General features: G+C 35.3%; 1 protein-coding gene across 4 annotated transcripts in view; it reads right to left on the bottom strand.

The window, feature by feature from the left end:
• Positions 1-18,335, bottom strand: part of ATRNL1 (attractin like 1) — a 1,209,934-nt gene that overhangs the window by 739,336 nt on the left and 452,263 nt on the right. For all 4 annotated transcript variants that reach the window (XM_027852049.1, XM_027852052.1, XM_027852050.1 and 1 more), the window contains one exon: positions 5,667-5,719. In XM_027852049.1, coding sequence (XP_027707850.1) covers positions 5,667-5,719 — 53 coding nt within the window. The remainder of the gene's footprint in view (positions 1-5,666; positions 5,720-18,335) is intronic.

An 18,335-nucleotide genomic window follows, 5' to 3' on the forward strand; every position in this document is an offset into this window, starting at 1 on the left:
TGAAGTAGAACAGTTCCATAAACACTGTAAAGTTGTTTTAAGGCACTGAGTACTCAGAACTTAGTTCTCTAAAAGAGGCACAAAATTCTGCCGTACAATGTTTTGCTCTTTTACACAAGATATATTTAGGTTTGAATTATTATATCTAGATTAGGTTATCAATGTGGTACAGAGGAAAAGTTAATTTTGGTGTCAGTAAGACCTGGATTCAAGTCCTGCCTTTGGTCCATGTTAGCTGTGGACCAGTCCTTTACTGTTTCAGTGTCCTAGGAAACCCACTATGATTATAAGCTATAAATGAGTTTCTATGCTGTAAAAATGGAAAGTGATTCCATCGGGGCAGATCTCCTCACCAGCCTCTGGTGTTTCCCCCCACTGCATTCTAGTCTTCAGCCACCTACCCAAGTAATCTTCTTCTTCTTTTTTTTTTTAGGCAATTGGGGTTAAGTGACTTGCCCAGGGTCACACAGCTGGTACATGTCAAGTGTTTGGTCTGAGGCTGGATTTGAACTCAGTTCCTCCTGACTTCAGGGCCGGTACTCTATCCACTATATCACTTAGCTATATCACTTAGCTGCCCCCCCAAGTAATCTTCTTAATTTATTAGTCTAGTCACTTCACTTTTCTGCCCAGAGACTCCTTCAGTGGTTCCCCACTGCTTACAGCAAAAAATGTAAACTCAATATGTTTTCAAGACCCTTCACAATCCGATCCCAACAAACCTTGTGAACTTTGTTTCGCACAATTATCCTTGTACCTACCATCCATCTAAATTATACTAGTAAACATTCCCTAATCTTGCCCTGCCTTCTCTATCATAAATGAATTAGCATATTTTATTACCTATGCCTAGAACAGATGCCCCCACTATCTCTAAACTATTGACTAGCTTCTATTTCTTTAAAATCCATATAAGATACTATGTCCTCCATAAATACTTTCTGAAGTAAGCTAGAAGTAAGCCACGCACCATCTCTTATCCCTCTTGGTCCAACTTTTCCTATAGATATTGTGCACTGACATGATGCCTCTTCATCTTCTTCTGTAAATTGCCTCCCAAATCATGACCATACCCCAATACTCAAACTCTCTCTATTTGCTGATTCCTTCTCTTCTTCCTGCAAACATGCCCATTCTCCCCCAATCCTTAGAGCAAAAACAAACACTTCAGGTTATGATCTTATGCTTCTCTTCTCTTTCTCAGCCAAATTCAGGGAAGGAATGTGGGGATGGGTGGGACCTTTGGGGAAGAGGAGGAGCTATTTATAAGTGTTTTCTCTACTTCCTCTCTCTCACTACTAAACCTTTTGCATTCTGGCTTCTAACCTCATCACTCAACTGAAACTGCTCCTTCCACTGATCTTTTAATTGAAAATGTGATTTCCCACCTCGTTCCCATCTGTTTTAAATCTTGTTGCAGCACTTGACACTGTTGAGCACCTTCTCCTATGGGATACTTTCTCCACTGAGGGTTTTTGTGGTACTGTTCTCTCTTGGCTCTCTACCTACCTTTCTGACTATTCTTCCCCATCCTTTGCTGGATGATAATATGGTATTTATTGAGCACTTACTATGTGATAGGCAAAGTACCAAGCACTGGGGATACAAATACACCTAATATAGTACTTGCCGTCAAGGATCTTACATTCTATTACAGAATGACAACACATACAGAAGAGTTAGAAAAGGGAGAGGCAGTATGCATTAGAAATGGTCAGTAAATGATAGGGAGGCCTGGTTTCTGTGGGGGGAGCAAAAGCTCACCTATCAGAGGCCAAGTTCCCAAAGGCAGAGTACAAGGTTTTTGTGAAAGGAAGATGAAAAAGCTGGAAAAAAAATTTATATGAACTGATGCAAAGTGAAGTGAGTAGAACCAGGAAAATGTTTTACACAGTAATAGCAATATTGTAATGATGATCAACTGTGAAAGACTTAACCACTCTGATTAATACAGTGATCTACAACAAATCCAAAGGATTTATGATGAAACATGTGATCCACCTCCAGAGAGAGAACTAATGAAGTCTGAATACAGCTTAAAGGATATTTTTTTTACTTTTTTTTTTTGCTTTTTTTCCAACACAGCTAATGTGGAACTATATTTTGCATGACTTCACATGTAAAATGGGTATGATATTGTTCACCTTCTCAATAGGTAGTAGAGGTGTTGGAAGTAGAGATAGAACAGAGAGCTGGAAATTTTAAAATGTGATGTTAATAACAAATAAAGGTTCTGCTCACTTCACTTTGCATGGAGTTCACCAAGGCTGAGAGCAACATTAATAATCTCATTTCTGAGTGACAGCAGTACCAGAAGTCCATTATTGATGAATAGGAAGATTATGGTGAAGAGACAGAGATAGAGACTTAAAGGACCTCAGTCTTCTCAACTCTCCCCACGTTCTTTCCCCATTTCCCTTTTCCTCTGATATTTGCATTTTCTGCTTCCATTGTCTTTTTCTCTCCTTTGAGGGTGTTGAGCTATCTGCCCTCTGTTCTTTCTTCCTCATGAACTGTCACCTCAGTAATATAATCTCTGCCTCCCCATCCCAAGATTTCTTTCCTTTAAGAGGCAGAATATGTCTCCAACTCAGAAACTTAATTTAGGGGCTTTTGTTCATACTAAGCACCCTAAACTAAAATGGTGACAAGGAGAAAGGTCCAGAGCTCTTTGGTTTCCCTCTTTGACTTCCCTTGTTGGAGGAGGGAATCAAGGTGTTATATTCTTAATTAAGAGAGTTCACTCAGTGGGTGTTTGAGTAGAAGAGAGGAAATGGAGTGTTCCATTCCATAAAAAGTCTTTTGGGGGAGCCAGACTGTCTTTCTATCTACCATCTCCAAATACTTGATGACTTGTTTTATTCCTACTTCAATATGTCCATTCCTTTTCTATCTGCCTACTCCCCAGCTCTGGGGGAAATGTTGACAGTACTGTTCCCCCCAAATTCAGTTCCTTTCCTGAGTTTTCATTTTTATTCAGAGAGGTCTGTGCCTCACTCTGCCAGGTGGGCTACCCCCTCAGCTTTATGCCTCCCCTCATTAGAGGACTCAACTGCCCTTTCCCAGCCTGAGAAGTAAGTAAAAAGAATTGCGTCAATCCTCAAAGTTCCAGAGAAATCCATCATTTGGGGAAATTTCACTCCTCCCTCCTCTCCAAAAAAAATCAATTCCCTCTGAGAGAGGTGAGTAGGGGTAACAGGATAACCCTTCTCCTCTCATAATCAAATCTTTCCTTCATTTTCTCTGATCCTGCCCACTACTGCAATTTCTGTCTTTGGTTTTCCTCTCCCACTTCCTATATTTCTCTTTTGTTTTGAAACAAACACTTAAGTCTGGCATTTAAAGATCTCTATAATCTGGATCCAACCTATCTTTCATACACCCTAACTGTGTGTGCCTACCCACATTACTCTATCCTGGGCTTCCTTATATTTTCTTTCAATACCCTCTAAGTGAAATAAGTAGCTCTCATGGGTTCAAGCATCATCTATTTGCAGATGATTCATAATTCTACATATCCAGCTTGAGTCTCTTCCCTGACTCCACAAATGTCTATTGAACATTGAAAACTATATACCCTGGAGACATCTCAAACTTAATGTTCAAAACAGAAATAATTCTCTTTCCTTCCAAACTCATCCTTCTTCTGAGCCATCATACTGTCAGCCACCTAGAAATATAATCTAGGTGTTATCTTTGACTCATCATTCTCTACCACATGCATGTATTCAGTAGCCAGATTTTGGTATTTCTTCCTCCACAATACCTCATCAGTTGTCTTCTCTTAACTTACAAAACTACATCAGTTTATCAGCGTTCACCTGTATTACTGCAATGAGTTCCTAATTAGTATCCCTGCCTTAGGCTTCTTTCTACTAGAATACAGCCTATACAGTTATCAAAAGGATTTTCCTTACCATATATTTGACGGTGTCACTCTTTTACTCAATCAACTCTAGTGGCTCACTATTACCTTTAATATAAAATATAAATTCTTTTCTTTGGCTTTCAAAGTCATTAGAAACTTAGCTTACCCTTTCTTTCCAATCTCATAATATATTTATTCCTCTTTCTAAACTCTAAAAGATCCACACTGGTTCTTCTTACTATTCCTGTCATATGACACTCCATTCCCCTTCTCCTTGTCTTTGCATTGGCCTTCTTCCCATGACCAGAATTCACACCTTCCTCACCTCTGCCTCGTAAAACCATTTGTATTTATTTTGTATTTACACAACATAGTTTGTATTTATTCTGTATATATTATATGCATGAGACAGTGTGGTATTGTGGATAGAACCCTGGCCTTGCAGTCAAGCCAACCTGGTTTTAAATCTTGCCTCTGTCACACACTTGCTATGTGACTCTGGAAAAATGATTTCATCTCTCAATGTTCCAGGCAACTCTCAAAAGAGTAAGTTACGAATAACATGCTATTTTGTATTGGTACAATGACTGTACTCATGTGGAAATTCCTTACATCAATGAAGTCACAGGTCCAGTACCTATTCCTATCATATTTATTCACTATACCAATACATACATACATATAAACGTGTATATGTTTGTGTGTATGTGTATATAGGCACACACATGTTGTCTTCTTCAGTAGAATTTGAGCTTCTCAAGATCAGGGGATATTTTATTTGTCATTGTATCTTTACTTAGCAGAGTACCTGGCAAAAAGAGGCCCTTAATCACTGCTTGTTGACTGACTAATTGCCATTCCTACTTGGTTAACTTTTTGTTATTAGTATACTAGACTATAAGCTCCTTGAGTAAAGAAAATATGCAAATTTTCCAGTATAGTGTTCAAAGTAGGTACTTAAAAAATGTTCATTGAATTAAATGGAATATAATTAAGTCAATGTAATTAAATTTATTATATAAAAGGAAGAGCTTCGTTTATTTAATTTATCTATAATCCAGCCTAATGGTTATGGATTCTGGGTAAATATTATGGCATAGTAAGCAATAATTTAATTAAATGGTTAAACTTGTTATCTATCAGACAAAGAATACAATAATTTAAAATATTTTAAAAAATCTGTTAGGAGACTAATATTATTAGAGACTTAAAGGTGAAAGGTTATCTGGGGTTATAATGCAATTTGTTTTGGACAAAAACAATTTACAGTTTTAAGTAATAAGGTGGAGAGAGCAGTAAATTCTTTCTGTTTATGTGTCTGAGGCCTAAATATATAATTACAGTCATGTACCTTTTTCTTCAACTACACTTTATATTCATACTCTCAAACTAATGTTTGAAATGCTTGATTTCTCGAGATATTTTCAATTAACTCCAAAATATGTCACTTTTGAAAAATGTTTTGTTCAAGAATTAACCTCAATGAGAGATATTATACTGAAATCTAACTATGTTCTTTATGTTACTTTATTGAGTCCTGTCCTAAGAACAATAGGCCCACTACTGCATAGTCTTCTGAGCAGGGAGAAAATAATACATAAATTTTTAGGCTAGACCTTTAAGCAAGAGTTCTACTACTGATTTAAGAAAAAAGAGAATGGTTTTGACATAGGAATGATAGCATCAAGACCTCAAAGATGTTTTAAAAAAACAAGTCAATAAAGCTACAATGTCTCAGATTAGCAAATAATGTAAAACATCTCAAGAAGTAATAAAAAGAAAATGTTCAAATACTTACAGTAACATGTTCCTCTGAGTGGGTTACCAACATAACGATTTTCAGAATCACATCTGTCAAAATATGAAATCTCAATTATTATTAAGCACTAACTTTATCTTATTCAAGTGAAAAAAAGCATTAGAATGCCACAGTGAGAATTTCTTTAAAAAAAGATACTTTAAAGGTAGAACATAATACTCAAGTGATAAAGAGTATAAAATTTCTGTCTCCATTTCAAAATCCTCTTACTTTAAGCTTGGTGTAGAAGGGCCTTGGACTTTTTGCTGTTAGGCTCTTAAAAAGATAAACCCTTCTTAGAAATAATTCTTGTTTGTTTGTTTGGTTTTTTTCCTGAACCTTTTCCATATTTTCTTTTGCCAGCACAGAGCTCTAGTAACCCAAAAATTGTTAAGAAACAGTAATTCCAATATAAAATACTTGTGAGTCTACCTGCCAAGACAAACCCATGAACTGTGTGAACATAAGTACAAAACACTTTTCACACAAATAAAGACAGATTTAAATAATTGAAGAGTTACTAAGTGCTTATGGATAGGCTGAGCTAATATAACAAAATATGACAAGTCCACCTAAGTTAATTTACTTATGCAATGCCATACAATCAAACCATCAAAAATTATTTTATAGAGCTAGAAAAAGTAATAAAATTCATCAGGAAGACAAAATAATATCAAGGAAATCAATAAAAATGTGAAGGAAGGCAGGTCTAGCCATAGCAAATTTCAAATTATATTAAAAAGTTGTAATCATCAAAACAATCTGGTACTGGATAAGAAATAGATTGAGAGATAAGTGGAATAGATTAAGTACAAAATACACAGTAGAAAATGACCATAATAATCTAGTTTTTGATAAACCCCAAGATCTGAGCATTTTGGATGTGATCTGACCAAAAAAAAATTGCTCAGAAAACTGGAAAACAGTTTGGCAGAAACTAGGTATAGACATACATTTCACACTATATACCAAAACAATGTTAAAATGGGTACATGATTTGAACATAAAAGGGTGACATCATAAGTAAATTAGGGGAGCATGAAAAATTTTACCTGTCAGATGTATGGATTAAGGGAGAGTTGTTGGCCAAAAGAGACAGAGAGTATCACAGAAAATAAAATGGATAATTTTGATTACATGAAATTGAAAGACTTTTGCACAAACAAAACAAATGCAGCAAAAATTAAAGGGAAAACCAAAAATATGGGAGAAATTTTACAGCAAGTTTCTCTGGTAAAGGCCTCATTTCTCAAGTATATAAGGAACTGAACCAAATTTATAAAAATAAGAGTCATTCCTCAGTTGATAAATAGTCAAAGCATGTTTCAGAAGAAAAAAATCGAAGCTATCAATAATAATATGAAAACATGCTCTAAATCACTACTGATTAGAGTAATTCAAATTAAAACAACTCAAATACCACCTCACACTTACCAGATTGGCTAACATGACAGAAAAGGAAAATAACAAATGCTAGAAGAGATGTGGGAAAATAGGGACACTAATGCACTGCTAGTAGAGTTGTGAACTAGTCCAAACAATTTGGAACACTACAAACTGGACAACAATTTGGAACTACACGCAAAAAACAACAAAAATTGTGCATACCTTTTGCCCCAGCAATACCACTAGTTGGTTTATGTCTCAAAGAGATCAAAGAAAAGGAAAATGACCTATTTGTACAAAACTATTTAAAGTAGCTATTTGTGGTGGCAAAAAAAAATGGAAACTGAGGGGATGCCTATCAATTAGAGAATAGTTGAACAAGTTGTGATATATGATTGTGATGAAATGCTATTCTGTTATAAGAAATGATCAACAGAATGGTTTCAGAAAAACCTGGGAAGACTTATATGAACTCATGTAAAGTGAAGTGAACAGAACCAGGGTTAACATTGTACATAGTGACAGCAGTATTGTAAGGATGATCAATTACAAAAGGCTTAACTGTTCTCATCATGACATTGATCCAAGACAATTCCAAAGGACCTATGATGAAAAATGCTATACACTTATAGAGAACTGATGAACTCTGAATGCAGATTGAAGCATACATTTTTTACTTTATTTTTCTTCTGTATTTTCTTTTGAACTATGGTAAATATGGAAATATGTTTTGCATGACTTCACATATGTAATCAATATAAAATAGCTTGACTTCTCAAGGGGGAGAAGGAGCCAGGATGGTGAAAAATTTGGAACTCAAAATGTTAAAAAAAAGAATGTTAAAAAAATTTATATGTAATTGGGAAATATTAAATTAAATAAAAATATATTTAAGAGAAACAATACAAAATGGAAATTTTATAATAAATGCTTTTTCAAAGCATTATGTATAAAGTTAAGAACAAAATAAATACAAATATATGAAAAGGAAACAATATGAAACAGTAATTCTAAGGCAAATGCTTTTTCAAAACATTACTCATCAAGTTAAAAGAAAAACTTAGCTTCAGTTCCCAGATATGACACTGATTATCTGTTTAAGTATTGACAAATCATTTTTAACCTTTCTGAGCCCATTTCCTTATATACATATTTTCGGGAGAAGTGCTACATAAATATTATTGTTATATTTTTATTATTGATTATACTTATAATTACACAACAATAATATTTCAATAAGAATTCTTATTTGTCCAAAGCAATATGTACCTTGTCCATGACTTGCCCCTTCCCCCCATGGGCCCCAAACACAAACAAGTACTAGAACAAAACTGTATTGATTTGTTAGCTGATGCAGAAAAACTGCTTCCCAAATCTGTGGGGCCAGATCAACTCCAAAGCAATCAGAACTTAAACAAAAGCCATAAGAGACTGATATCAACACCTCAAACTATAGGAGTCTATAAATGTATCATGAAAGAATGTAATAAGACACAAGCACAGCAAGGTTTTTACAGAATCAGAGTTGGAAAGTTATGAGATCACCTAATTCAATCACCTCTCTCTCTTTTTTTTAATGTGACAATTTAGGTCCAGAGTACTGAGATGATTTACTCATTTAAGTACATAGCATTGAGACTTAACCAAGTAAAACAAAAAATGTTACACTAGTTGCCTATAGTAGAATTTAAATTGATTTAAACATTTTAGGACCATACAAGATTTTCTGATAAGTAATAATCAAATAAAGCATAAAATGGAGATGTAGACTAGTCAAAGTGGTTTGTTACTGCTATGATGGATTCCTGTACAATATACAAAGCAAGAGGAAATCCTTATGAATGAGCTAGTTCTCAAGACACCCTGCCTTGCTGATTGTATAGTGCTGATTGCATTGAGCTCCAAAACATTACACAGCTTTTCCAATGAGATTTGGGACCTTATAACCTAAGAGTCTATAAAGGAAAAAACAAATGAATGGTGACTATTATTCAAACTGTGTCATTGATAGATAGTCGGTATCTAAATATATCTTGTACAGAGACACTGTAGACAATGAGTTGGACCCAGAATTGACCAAGGAGGTATAGAGAAAGCTAAATAAAGTTTGAAAAACTAAGCAGTACTTCAAATGAAGTCACGATGCTCCTTGAAACAAAGACTCATCTTTTTAATGCCATTATCTGTCCAGTAGTCATATATGGTATTAAATCACAGAACATCATGATCTCCAAAATAGTAAAACTTCAGTGAACCCAGATAACAATGGAGAGCAATATGATAGGTATGAGGAAACAATAGTGCATTACTGGCAATGACTTCCTTGAAAGAAATGTGTGGGTGGTAAAGAAGGTAGATTAGTCCTGTGGCTTAAGAAATGCATAGTATATGAATAGAGTGCTTCATTGGCAACCATGGAATATTAACAGATACAGAGGAGGGAGAGAGAAATTTATAGCAAAGCCTACAGTACATTGGGTAGATCTTCTATGATTTTTGGAGGATGTGGTTAAGAATCCCACAGGATGGGAAGATATGGATGGGTATGATCTGTGCTGTTGGAAGGAGTATAGGGATGAGATCACAGATTCATTCACATATTGATGTAACAAAAAAAATACATCTTAAATTTGTTTTTGAAACATGAATAAATTAATCTTTGTAATGCTGTAGTGGATAGTCAAGAATACATGCAATTTTGTAAGTCAGTTCTGTTTTCCTACTTTTGTGTAACACATGTAATTAAACCAGAATATAATATCAGTAGGCTAATTAATTAGATTACATGTTATTTTGTTATATTTCTCAGTCTCATATTTGCCATAAAATGTGCATTTTACAAAAATGAATTGCAGTAAGACTGACTAGCTTTATGGTTATATAAGAAATAAATTACATATGACATAGCCCTTTAATCCTCCTAATTTTATCCCCTAAAGAAATAATATAGCTTATAAGGTTTGATTTTCTCTAATTCCTTAAATTCCCCTTTTGAAATCAGAAGCATACACTAGGGTTTTTTTTTTCTGGCTATAGCTATTGCATAAAAATAAATGAATCGCTAAGAATGCCCAAAAGTCAACCCTCAGATATTGCTGTAATAGGATCAGTCCTTTAGAATCTTTCTGAGTGCTGGATTTCTGTTCCTTCCTTCACTCTTACTTCTTCAAACCCTATCTCTTTTATTAAGTTCAAGCAAGGTTGTACAGTAGGATCAATTTACCAACAGTTACAAGTCCCTTTTCCATCGCAAGAATAAAACTGAATTGTTGCAATTTAGTATCTCAACACCTTAACTATAGTGCTTCAAGACAGAAAAAAGAGTAAACATAATATTCCCTGCATTGTGACGGTAACTTTCTTATTCAAATGGATGTCATTCAAAGTCCTAGAGCAACCTCAAAATACTAACTTTGGGAAATTACAAGACATTTTTAGAAAGTGACTTTAAGTAGATAATATTGACATTAAGAGGTCAACTACTGATCCATTTCCCCAAATGTGTTGAATTATAAAGCTTTTCATTTTTGTTACCTGAAGTTGATACTGTTCAAACCACCTGCTATTGTAGCAAGATAATGTGCTGAGAAGTAGTGTAGACTGATTATACTGACCAAGAAGTTATTGTGATGGGTTTTTTTTTTAGTCATTCTGCACTTTTATTCATATGTAAGCTAAAGCAAAATCAGATTTGTTTTATGGATAAGATGTTTTCTTTAAATAATGATATAACACAATTTTTATTACTAAAAACAGAACATTTAATTTTAGAGCCAAAAATCATGAATCATTTTAGGAGGAAAGAAATATGAAATTAGACAGCTCCTAAAGTATACAAAGGAACTTTTGCCCAGTAGGAGTTATAGTAAGGCATATTTTAAAACAATCAAGGCAAGTACTTTCTAACAGTTATAGTTGCCTAAAAATGGAATGTGCTGCATTGTGAAGGAATGGGCTCCTCATCACTGGATATGTCCAGGTAGAGGCTGGATAATTGTCCAATATAACATGGAGAGGATTTTGCCTATATTGTCTGTGATGTTGAATTATTAGTTGCTTTTGTAAATATAGAGACATAAACATTTCATGCTGTTCAGAAAACGCTGCATACTGGTGATTTTGTGGCTTGTAGGTTTTCATAATTGTGGAAATACAAACTAAGGCAATCTTAAGCAAAGCCTCACTGTTTCATTTATCCCTAATTTCTTGCACTGGGTTCATCAAACAAGGAGCATTATAGGAACTAAGATGAATCTTGTTGCCACAAATCCCAAACTGCTCCCCTATGAGTTTTATCCAGAGGAATCCCGAAGTAGGCTTTGGAGATACTGACTTACAATTCAGGATTTAGAAGACATTAAAAGGAATTGTCTAAAACCCATCAGATAGTTGGCATGGGCAAGGGAATCAAAATCAGTTTCAAGAGAAAAAAAGTCAAAAAAAAATAGCTGTAATCTTAGCCTGAGGTCTTTGTTGGCTACCTGGTAAGACATGATTAGCCCTATACTATAAACTGAATAAGTTATAGTGCTCCTTTGCAAGTGAGAGATCTACTAGTTACTAAACCTCAACAGATGATAACAAAGAGAAACAGACAGCCCTAAAGAAGCTGAAGACTGTCAGATATTAAAAGGGAGCAGTTCAATGACCATGAGGGCAGTAGAAATACCCAGAAAAGTCAGTATGCTGCCCATAAAAAGCTAGCAGAGGGTAGAATGTCAAAATTTCCAGAAGTATAATTGGCTTGTGTCCTGGCCATGTATTTCCCTATGTATGTGCCCGTCATTCATGTGACTGGACCACATATGAACTATGTGGGGGGAACCTTTCATACATTTTCCCTGCTTGCACACATGTATTCTCTTTGCTTGTGAATCTTCAGGGCACTTCTCACTTTCCAAAAACAAATAAGGAAGGAAGTAGGATCCATGAACTATGTGGAAGTGTTGATATAAATGGATGATTTCATTGACTTCTGAAAGACAAAAGAAACATATTAAGAAAAGAATAATACAAATGTATTGGACTGGCTAGAAGATTCTGATCTGAAACTGTCAACTGTAAACTGACAAACAGCACCTCTGTCAAATACATGGGTCATATGTATTTCAGCAGAAAATGATCAAGAAAAAATCAAGGCATCTGTCAAAAAGCCATATTCAAAGAATTTTCAGGAAGACTTTTCTAGAATTTTGGGGTTATCATCAAAAATTCAAGAAGAATGGTAGGTTCCAGGTCACATGTGCAACAAGGTAACAGACTAGATACATTCTCAAATTCTCACAATCTCTCAAACCTCCCCAAAACAGAAAATATGAGCGAAAGTCAAAATAATGTCAGCTGCTTCCAAGATGTAGGATACCAAGAATCCAAAATGTGGTTAAAAGAACAACTCAGGAACTGATACTTACTGACCCTGAGCTCAATCTGGACCCCTCCCCAACCTCCCATGCTTCGGGCATCAACACCTCACTAGCAGACAAAAAGAGATAACACAGCTTACATCAAACCTGTCCTTACATTCTTCTCCCTTGCTTTCCAGTGTCACAGATACCCTGGTTGCAGGCTGTGTAAGTTTTCTTAGGCCCCCACAGACAGTTTGGCTATAGTCCTGCTGGAGCAAAAGCTTGTCAGGGGCTACAACCTGGAAGTACTAACAGTACAAAGCTCTGAACGGCCAGTAACTCTGAACTGCCAGTACTGGGAAAAGCAGGCTCTGAACTGCTGATGCCTATAGGCTCTGAAATAACAATTCCAAAACAAAGAATGAAGAACAGAGGGAGCAGGACAGGTCACTGCCTGTGTGGAGCTATGCAGAACTGCACCAAACCTCAAGGAAAAGAAGAGAATCCAGCTGGGTCCAGTTAAAACTACCCAAAAGTCAACCGGGGCAGAAACCTAGGCTGGTGAACTGTGAATTACCCAGTGTCAGAAGAGACAGAGAAACTTTAAGATCTAGCCTCCAAGAAAACCACACTAAGAGGGGAGGGAGTCAGAAGTAAACAATAAGGAAAACAAGGGAGAGGGGGAGACAGAAAGTACCAAAGATTAGAGGAGGAAGAAATCTCAAAGACCTTTATTATAAACAGATAAATCCATAGGAAAAAGTAATAATAGAAGGAAATATAGTCTAAATATCTAATAAATTATTTCAGGCATCTATTAGTAAATACTACAAAATGAAGGAAAATAATCCAATAATTGATGAGATGGAGGAACCTACAGAAGTTGAGGAGAATATGGAACTACAAGTTCTTCCTGAGTGGTTTATAAAAAGAAATGAAATTTTGAGAGCATAATTTATGACCTGGACAGCAAAAATAATGAACAGAACAGAAAAACTTGAATATGCAATGGCAAGTCTCAGAAAAGAAGCAAAAGAGATATCAATGGATTAGGAATGCAAATACACAATGTAGAAGAGAATAAGAAAACAAAGAACATTAATAGTTAATATGTTTACTAAGTAAGCAAAGCATATGGATCTCAAAGATAAGATGCATAAAGACAACCTAAAGATAACAGGCCTCCCAGAAGAACAAAAAAGGGACAAAAAACCTTAACACCAGAATGAAAATAATAGAAGAGAACTAACTGCCCAGAACTTTTGAATATTGAAAATGAAATTCCAGTAGAAAGAATTCAGACTGCCTCAAGAGAAAATAATTTAAGAACAAATAAAGGCTATAAACTCCAAGACACCTAGTGGTTGAATTTAACAACTCAATTCATAAAAAAAAAAAAAAAAGTTCTGCAAGCCAGCTGGAGAAAAACCTTCAAATACAAAGTTAAGGACATTTGAATAACATAAGATTATTCTATGCCCAATAGGAAAAAAAATGGAAGAGGTATGGAACAATGTTTTCAGAAGAGCACTGGAGCACAGAATGCAGCCCAGGGTTATCTATCTGGCAAATCTAAGCCTAATCATACAAGTCATTGGATGTTCAATAATAAAGAAGAGTATGAAATATTTTTAGAAAGAAAATGAGAACAGAAGATATTATTTGCATCTCAAATACCTCAAACAACTAAAATGCAGGGGGAGTAAATAAATGCAGACAGCAACAGAGAGATGACTGAAAGACCTGTAAAATATTTCTAAGTGTGCAAAAAGAGAGAGGGGTGAACATCAAAATCTAACAGAAGTATCAGTGAAGAAAGAGAAAGGTAGCATTATAAACAGAGCCAAGTGACATCTTGTCTAGGTGAATGCTTTTTTGTGGGATGATACTGCAATATGAGAGTATACATGAAAAACAGAAGAGGATCAGGGGGATAGAGAAAAGGGAGTGATGCACTGGGATCAAATCAATTGCTATCAGTGAAGGGAATGTGACCTCTATGGTGTTCTCAGAAAGTGAAGAGCCTTCAGTGGAGTGGATGAGGAGAAGAGGGGCAAAACTGAAAAGGGGAGAAAAGGAAGGTCATGCTTTGGAAGCGAGAGGGAGTTCCACTGAAGAATGTTCCCATGGATGAAGGAAGATGAGGACTTTCCATTGGATGAAGCTTAGGGCTTTTGGTGCCTGAAAAGTCTAATTGTCCTGGGGTGAGGGAGAGGATGGGAGAGGTGTTGGAACCTCTGGGAGCAATTGGCAACTGGACCTTCTGTGCTAGCTAAGAATTAGAAACAAAGTAGATTCCCATCTATTAGGGAATGGCTAACAAACGGTGGCACAAGAATGTAATGGAAGAGTACTGTAAGCAATGATGGATATGATGAATACAGAGAAGCATGAAAAAATCTATAAGAACTCATGCAGAGTAAAGTAAGCAGAGTCAAGAAAACAGTATACCCAGTAACTACAACAACATATGGGGAAAGAACGATGGCACAACAAAATATCAAAAGTAAATGTAACAAAATTGTAAAGATGAAATGGGACTCACATAAAGAGAGGGGAGAAGATATCACTAATTTATCCCTTGTTGGAGGTGGGAGGTCCACATTCGTTACACATTGCATATGCTTTTGGACTTTCTCAATGTATTAATGAGCTATGCTGTCTCTTTTTTTTTCCTCTTTAAAAAAAGATCACTAGTTGTCATTCAGAATGGCTCTCAGGGAAGGGAAGGGGGAGAGATACATGAGATAACATGGCAACATAGGAAACAGTAAACATAAATAAAAATATTTTTTAAAATAAAATTTATTTTTTTAAAAAGAGAACATGGGTAATGTTAATTAACAGTTCCAAAGACAAATTGATGTTCATAAGACAGGTTTGACAATGTCACACCTCTTCTGTGTGATCCTGGACAAATCACTTAACTTCTCTAAGCCTCAGTTCCCTCAACTGTAAAAAGAGAGAAATAGTATTTGTGTTTCAAAACCTTACATAGTACCCAACAATGTGACTTGCACATAATGTGCTCAATAAATGTTGAATAAAATTTAAAAAAAGAAAAGTCATGAATATCTAGCTATGCTACCATTGCTAAAGATGCCACCCATAGATGTACAGTCAAAAAGAACCAACAAGAAAAACAGATTCTTGTTAAGTGAAAAAATAAAAAATAAATTTAATTTTTAAAAGAACCAAAATAAATGAACAAGAGAGAATAATCTGGCCTTACTCCTTTGACACCATTTGGAAATAGATAGAATGAGAGGTATAAAAACACCTTTAAGGACTTAGTCATCTGTCTCAAGAATGTACCAGTGCTGGTTTATGTAGATTCAAGCAAGGTCTATTCCTTAGATACTAACATTTGCCTAGGAAGACTGGCAGCAGTTTTATGCCAAAAGATGGGTAGCCATTGGAAAAATATTACATTTTCTATTAGAGAACTCATTATCTTATACACAAATTGAGGCTTGCGACTTTGAAGTTACTAGAACTAAAATTCAAGTATAAACATAACAATTCATTGCGACATGCTTACTGCAGCTAAGTCACATGCTATTTGACACAGATGTACAGAAATAATTGATAACTAGGAGTTCAATGTGCCCTCTCATCTAGGGAAAACTAAAGTGAATGCAGACACCTTGTCCTATAGGTCACGTACACCCAAAGCTATGATGATAGCCACAAATGGATGAAAGTTGATTTGACAGGAAGTCGGACCTCTCCCACATGAGTGCTGCTGACATTCAGGGATTTGCCACCAAGAAGTATATCATCAGTGGGTGTAAACTTTGTTGTGTTGAGCTAATACTTGTATTAATTGTCCTTGGATAACCAGTAGCAAGATGATGTAGATCTACAATTGGTAAATGACACCAACCAATAATTGAGGGCCTCACCCTGTTGTGGAGAGGCAAAAAGAAATTGGAGCTCTGCAAAGAAGTACTATATCAGACCATAACTGATCATTTATCTGGTACTAGGAAGCAGTTAATGCTACTCAAAATCTAAATGTTGCCATGATGAAAATGTATACAGGAATTGAGGAATGCCCCTTCTAACAGGTAATAAATAGCTTCTACTTGTCCAAGTTGGTAGCAGATAACTGAACGGAGTATAATACTTGTGTTGGATGCATTGAGGAGATAGAATTATTAACTCATAATGAATAGAGAAAATAAGTACTAGAAAAGCATTGGATCTCATATATAGGTGTTTTGTACTGGAAGAGTTAAGTAGAACATGAATATCTTGGTGAAGATGGATTAATCTATTTTGTATGAAGTCATGAAGCAGGAACCTTAAAAACTTCAAGAAGGTAAAGGTGTTGTGAAAAAGGCATGCTGTGTGTATGATTTCTCCAAGAGCATCCACTCTGATCAAAAGAGAGACGTTGGGAGAAAGCTAATTAAAGGTATACTTTTACCTGCAGCATTATCTTTGCATCCTGAGACACATCTGCAGTATGCATTAAACCATGTTCCCACACGTATACCTTCTTTGTATGAGCTTCGGCAGCATGTTTATGGAATATATTTGTGTTTTCTGTTCATGTTTCCTTCTCACAAAATCGTTTTTTGCATATGCATTCCAACTGGTGGTATAGTCACCCATGAAATAATATACCTGATGCCTATAGTGGATTAATTTTTTCTTGTCTCTTAATTTGCTACACTGATTGAATGTCTCTTGGTGTGAATTAAAGTGTCCTTGCTTGTTGGCTTAACAAAAGGAAACACATTGGAGGGGCTCACTAGCTATGATTTTGAGAAGAAGCTGACCACATTTAAAATGTGGGTTATGACTCAAACTTGGGTTATGACTCAAAAAGTTTCACCCCCTGAGAGGATACTATGATCAATTTTTAATGGATTCAAAACATCTCTGAAGATTCTCATTTCTCAGATTAACATTCATTTAAACTGGTAGGCTGTATGCAACTACAGAAGCCAAATATGTCCTTTAAGAATAAGAATTGCACTAATATAACACTATTCCATTAATACACAGAAACAGAATAGAAATGTACACTGTGTCTAAAGTATTCTGTATTGACATTAACATCTTTAGGAAATTAAATATGTATATATATACATACATATATATTATGAAATAAAAACTTATTTCAACAATTTGATCTTTGAGTTCTTTGGTGCATGAATTCTCTTTACTGATATAAATTATAATTCTTCTACCTATTCTGGCACTATGTGATTTTTGTCCATATCTTTCTGACAACCTCTCAGTGAAGTCTCACCCAACGTACTAGAGGACTTCAGTTGACTGGGTATCTTAAAATTGTGTAGATACCATCATGGTACTTAAGCTGTTATTCATCTTTACCACTACATAATCAGCCTACCTGGTCATGTAAAGTCATATTCATCCCTGAGGATGTCTTTTATGTTAATTACTTCTTGTCCATAAGCTACTGCTGGTGATATAGTACAGCATACATACATCTATCATTTTTTTCATTAAATTTGAATCAATTGAAATACTTATTCTTCTTAAGTAGTGATGTTTCATATTTTTCAGTCATCTAACCTCATTTCTTAAATATAAATCATATATTCCACTACACTTTTGGCCACAACTGTCCTGAATCTACCTTCCTATAGAAATCAATTAGTAAATGAGTATTTACAGTATGTTGACTTAGTTTAGTGGATACTGTCAATTCTTCATGGAATTTCTCTACTTCCTCCTCTGCAACAGATGATATAAAAGTTGCAGTTAAATTTATGACAGTCTGTCTGTCATGCTCATCTTGATTAATAGGAGGTGAAATAAGCATGTCTTGTGATATAAAATATCTTGCTGCCTTTCAGTTAATGATGGAACCAAATTCTGTACTCACTTTGGACTTTTTTGACTTCTCCTCTATGCCCTCACACTAGGTACCTTCCCCCTTGTTTTTCAGCTTTCTTTT

This window comes from Vombatus ursinus, unplaced genomic scaffold, assembly GCF_900497805.2.
Source record: "Vombatus ursinus unplaced genomic scaffold, bare-nosed wombat genome assembly UNPS02009205.1, whole genome shotgun sequence".
Taxonomy (NCBI): Eukaryota; Metazoa; Chordata; class Mammalia; order Diprotodontia; family Vombatidae; genus Vombatus; species Vombatus ursinus.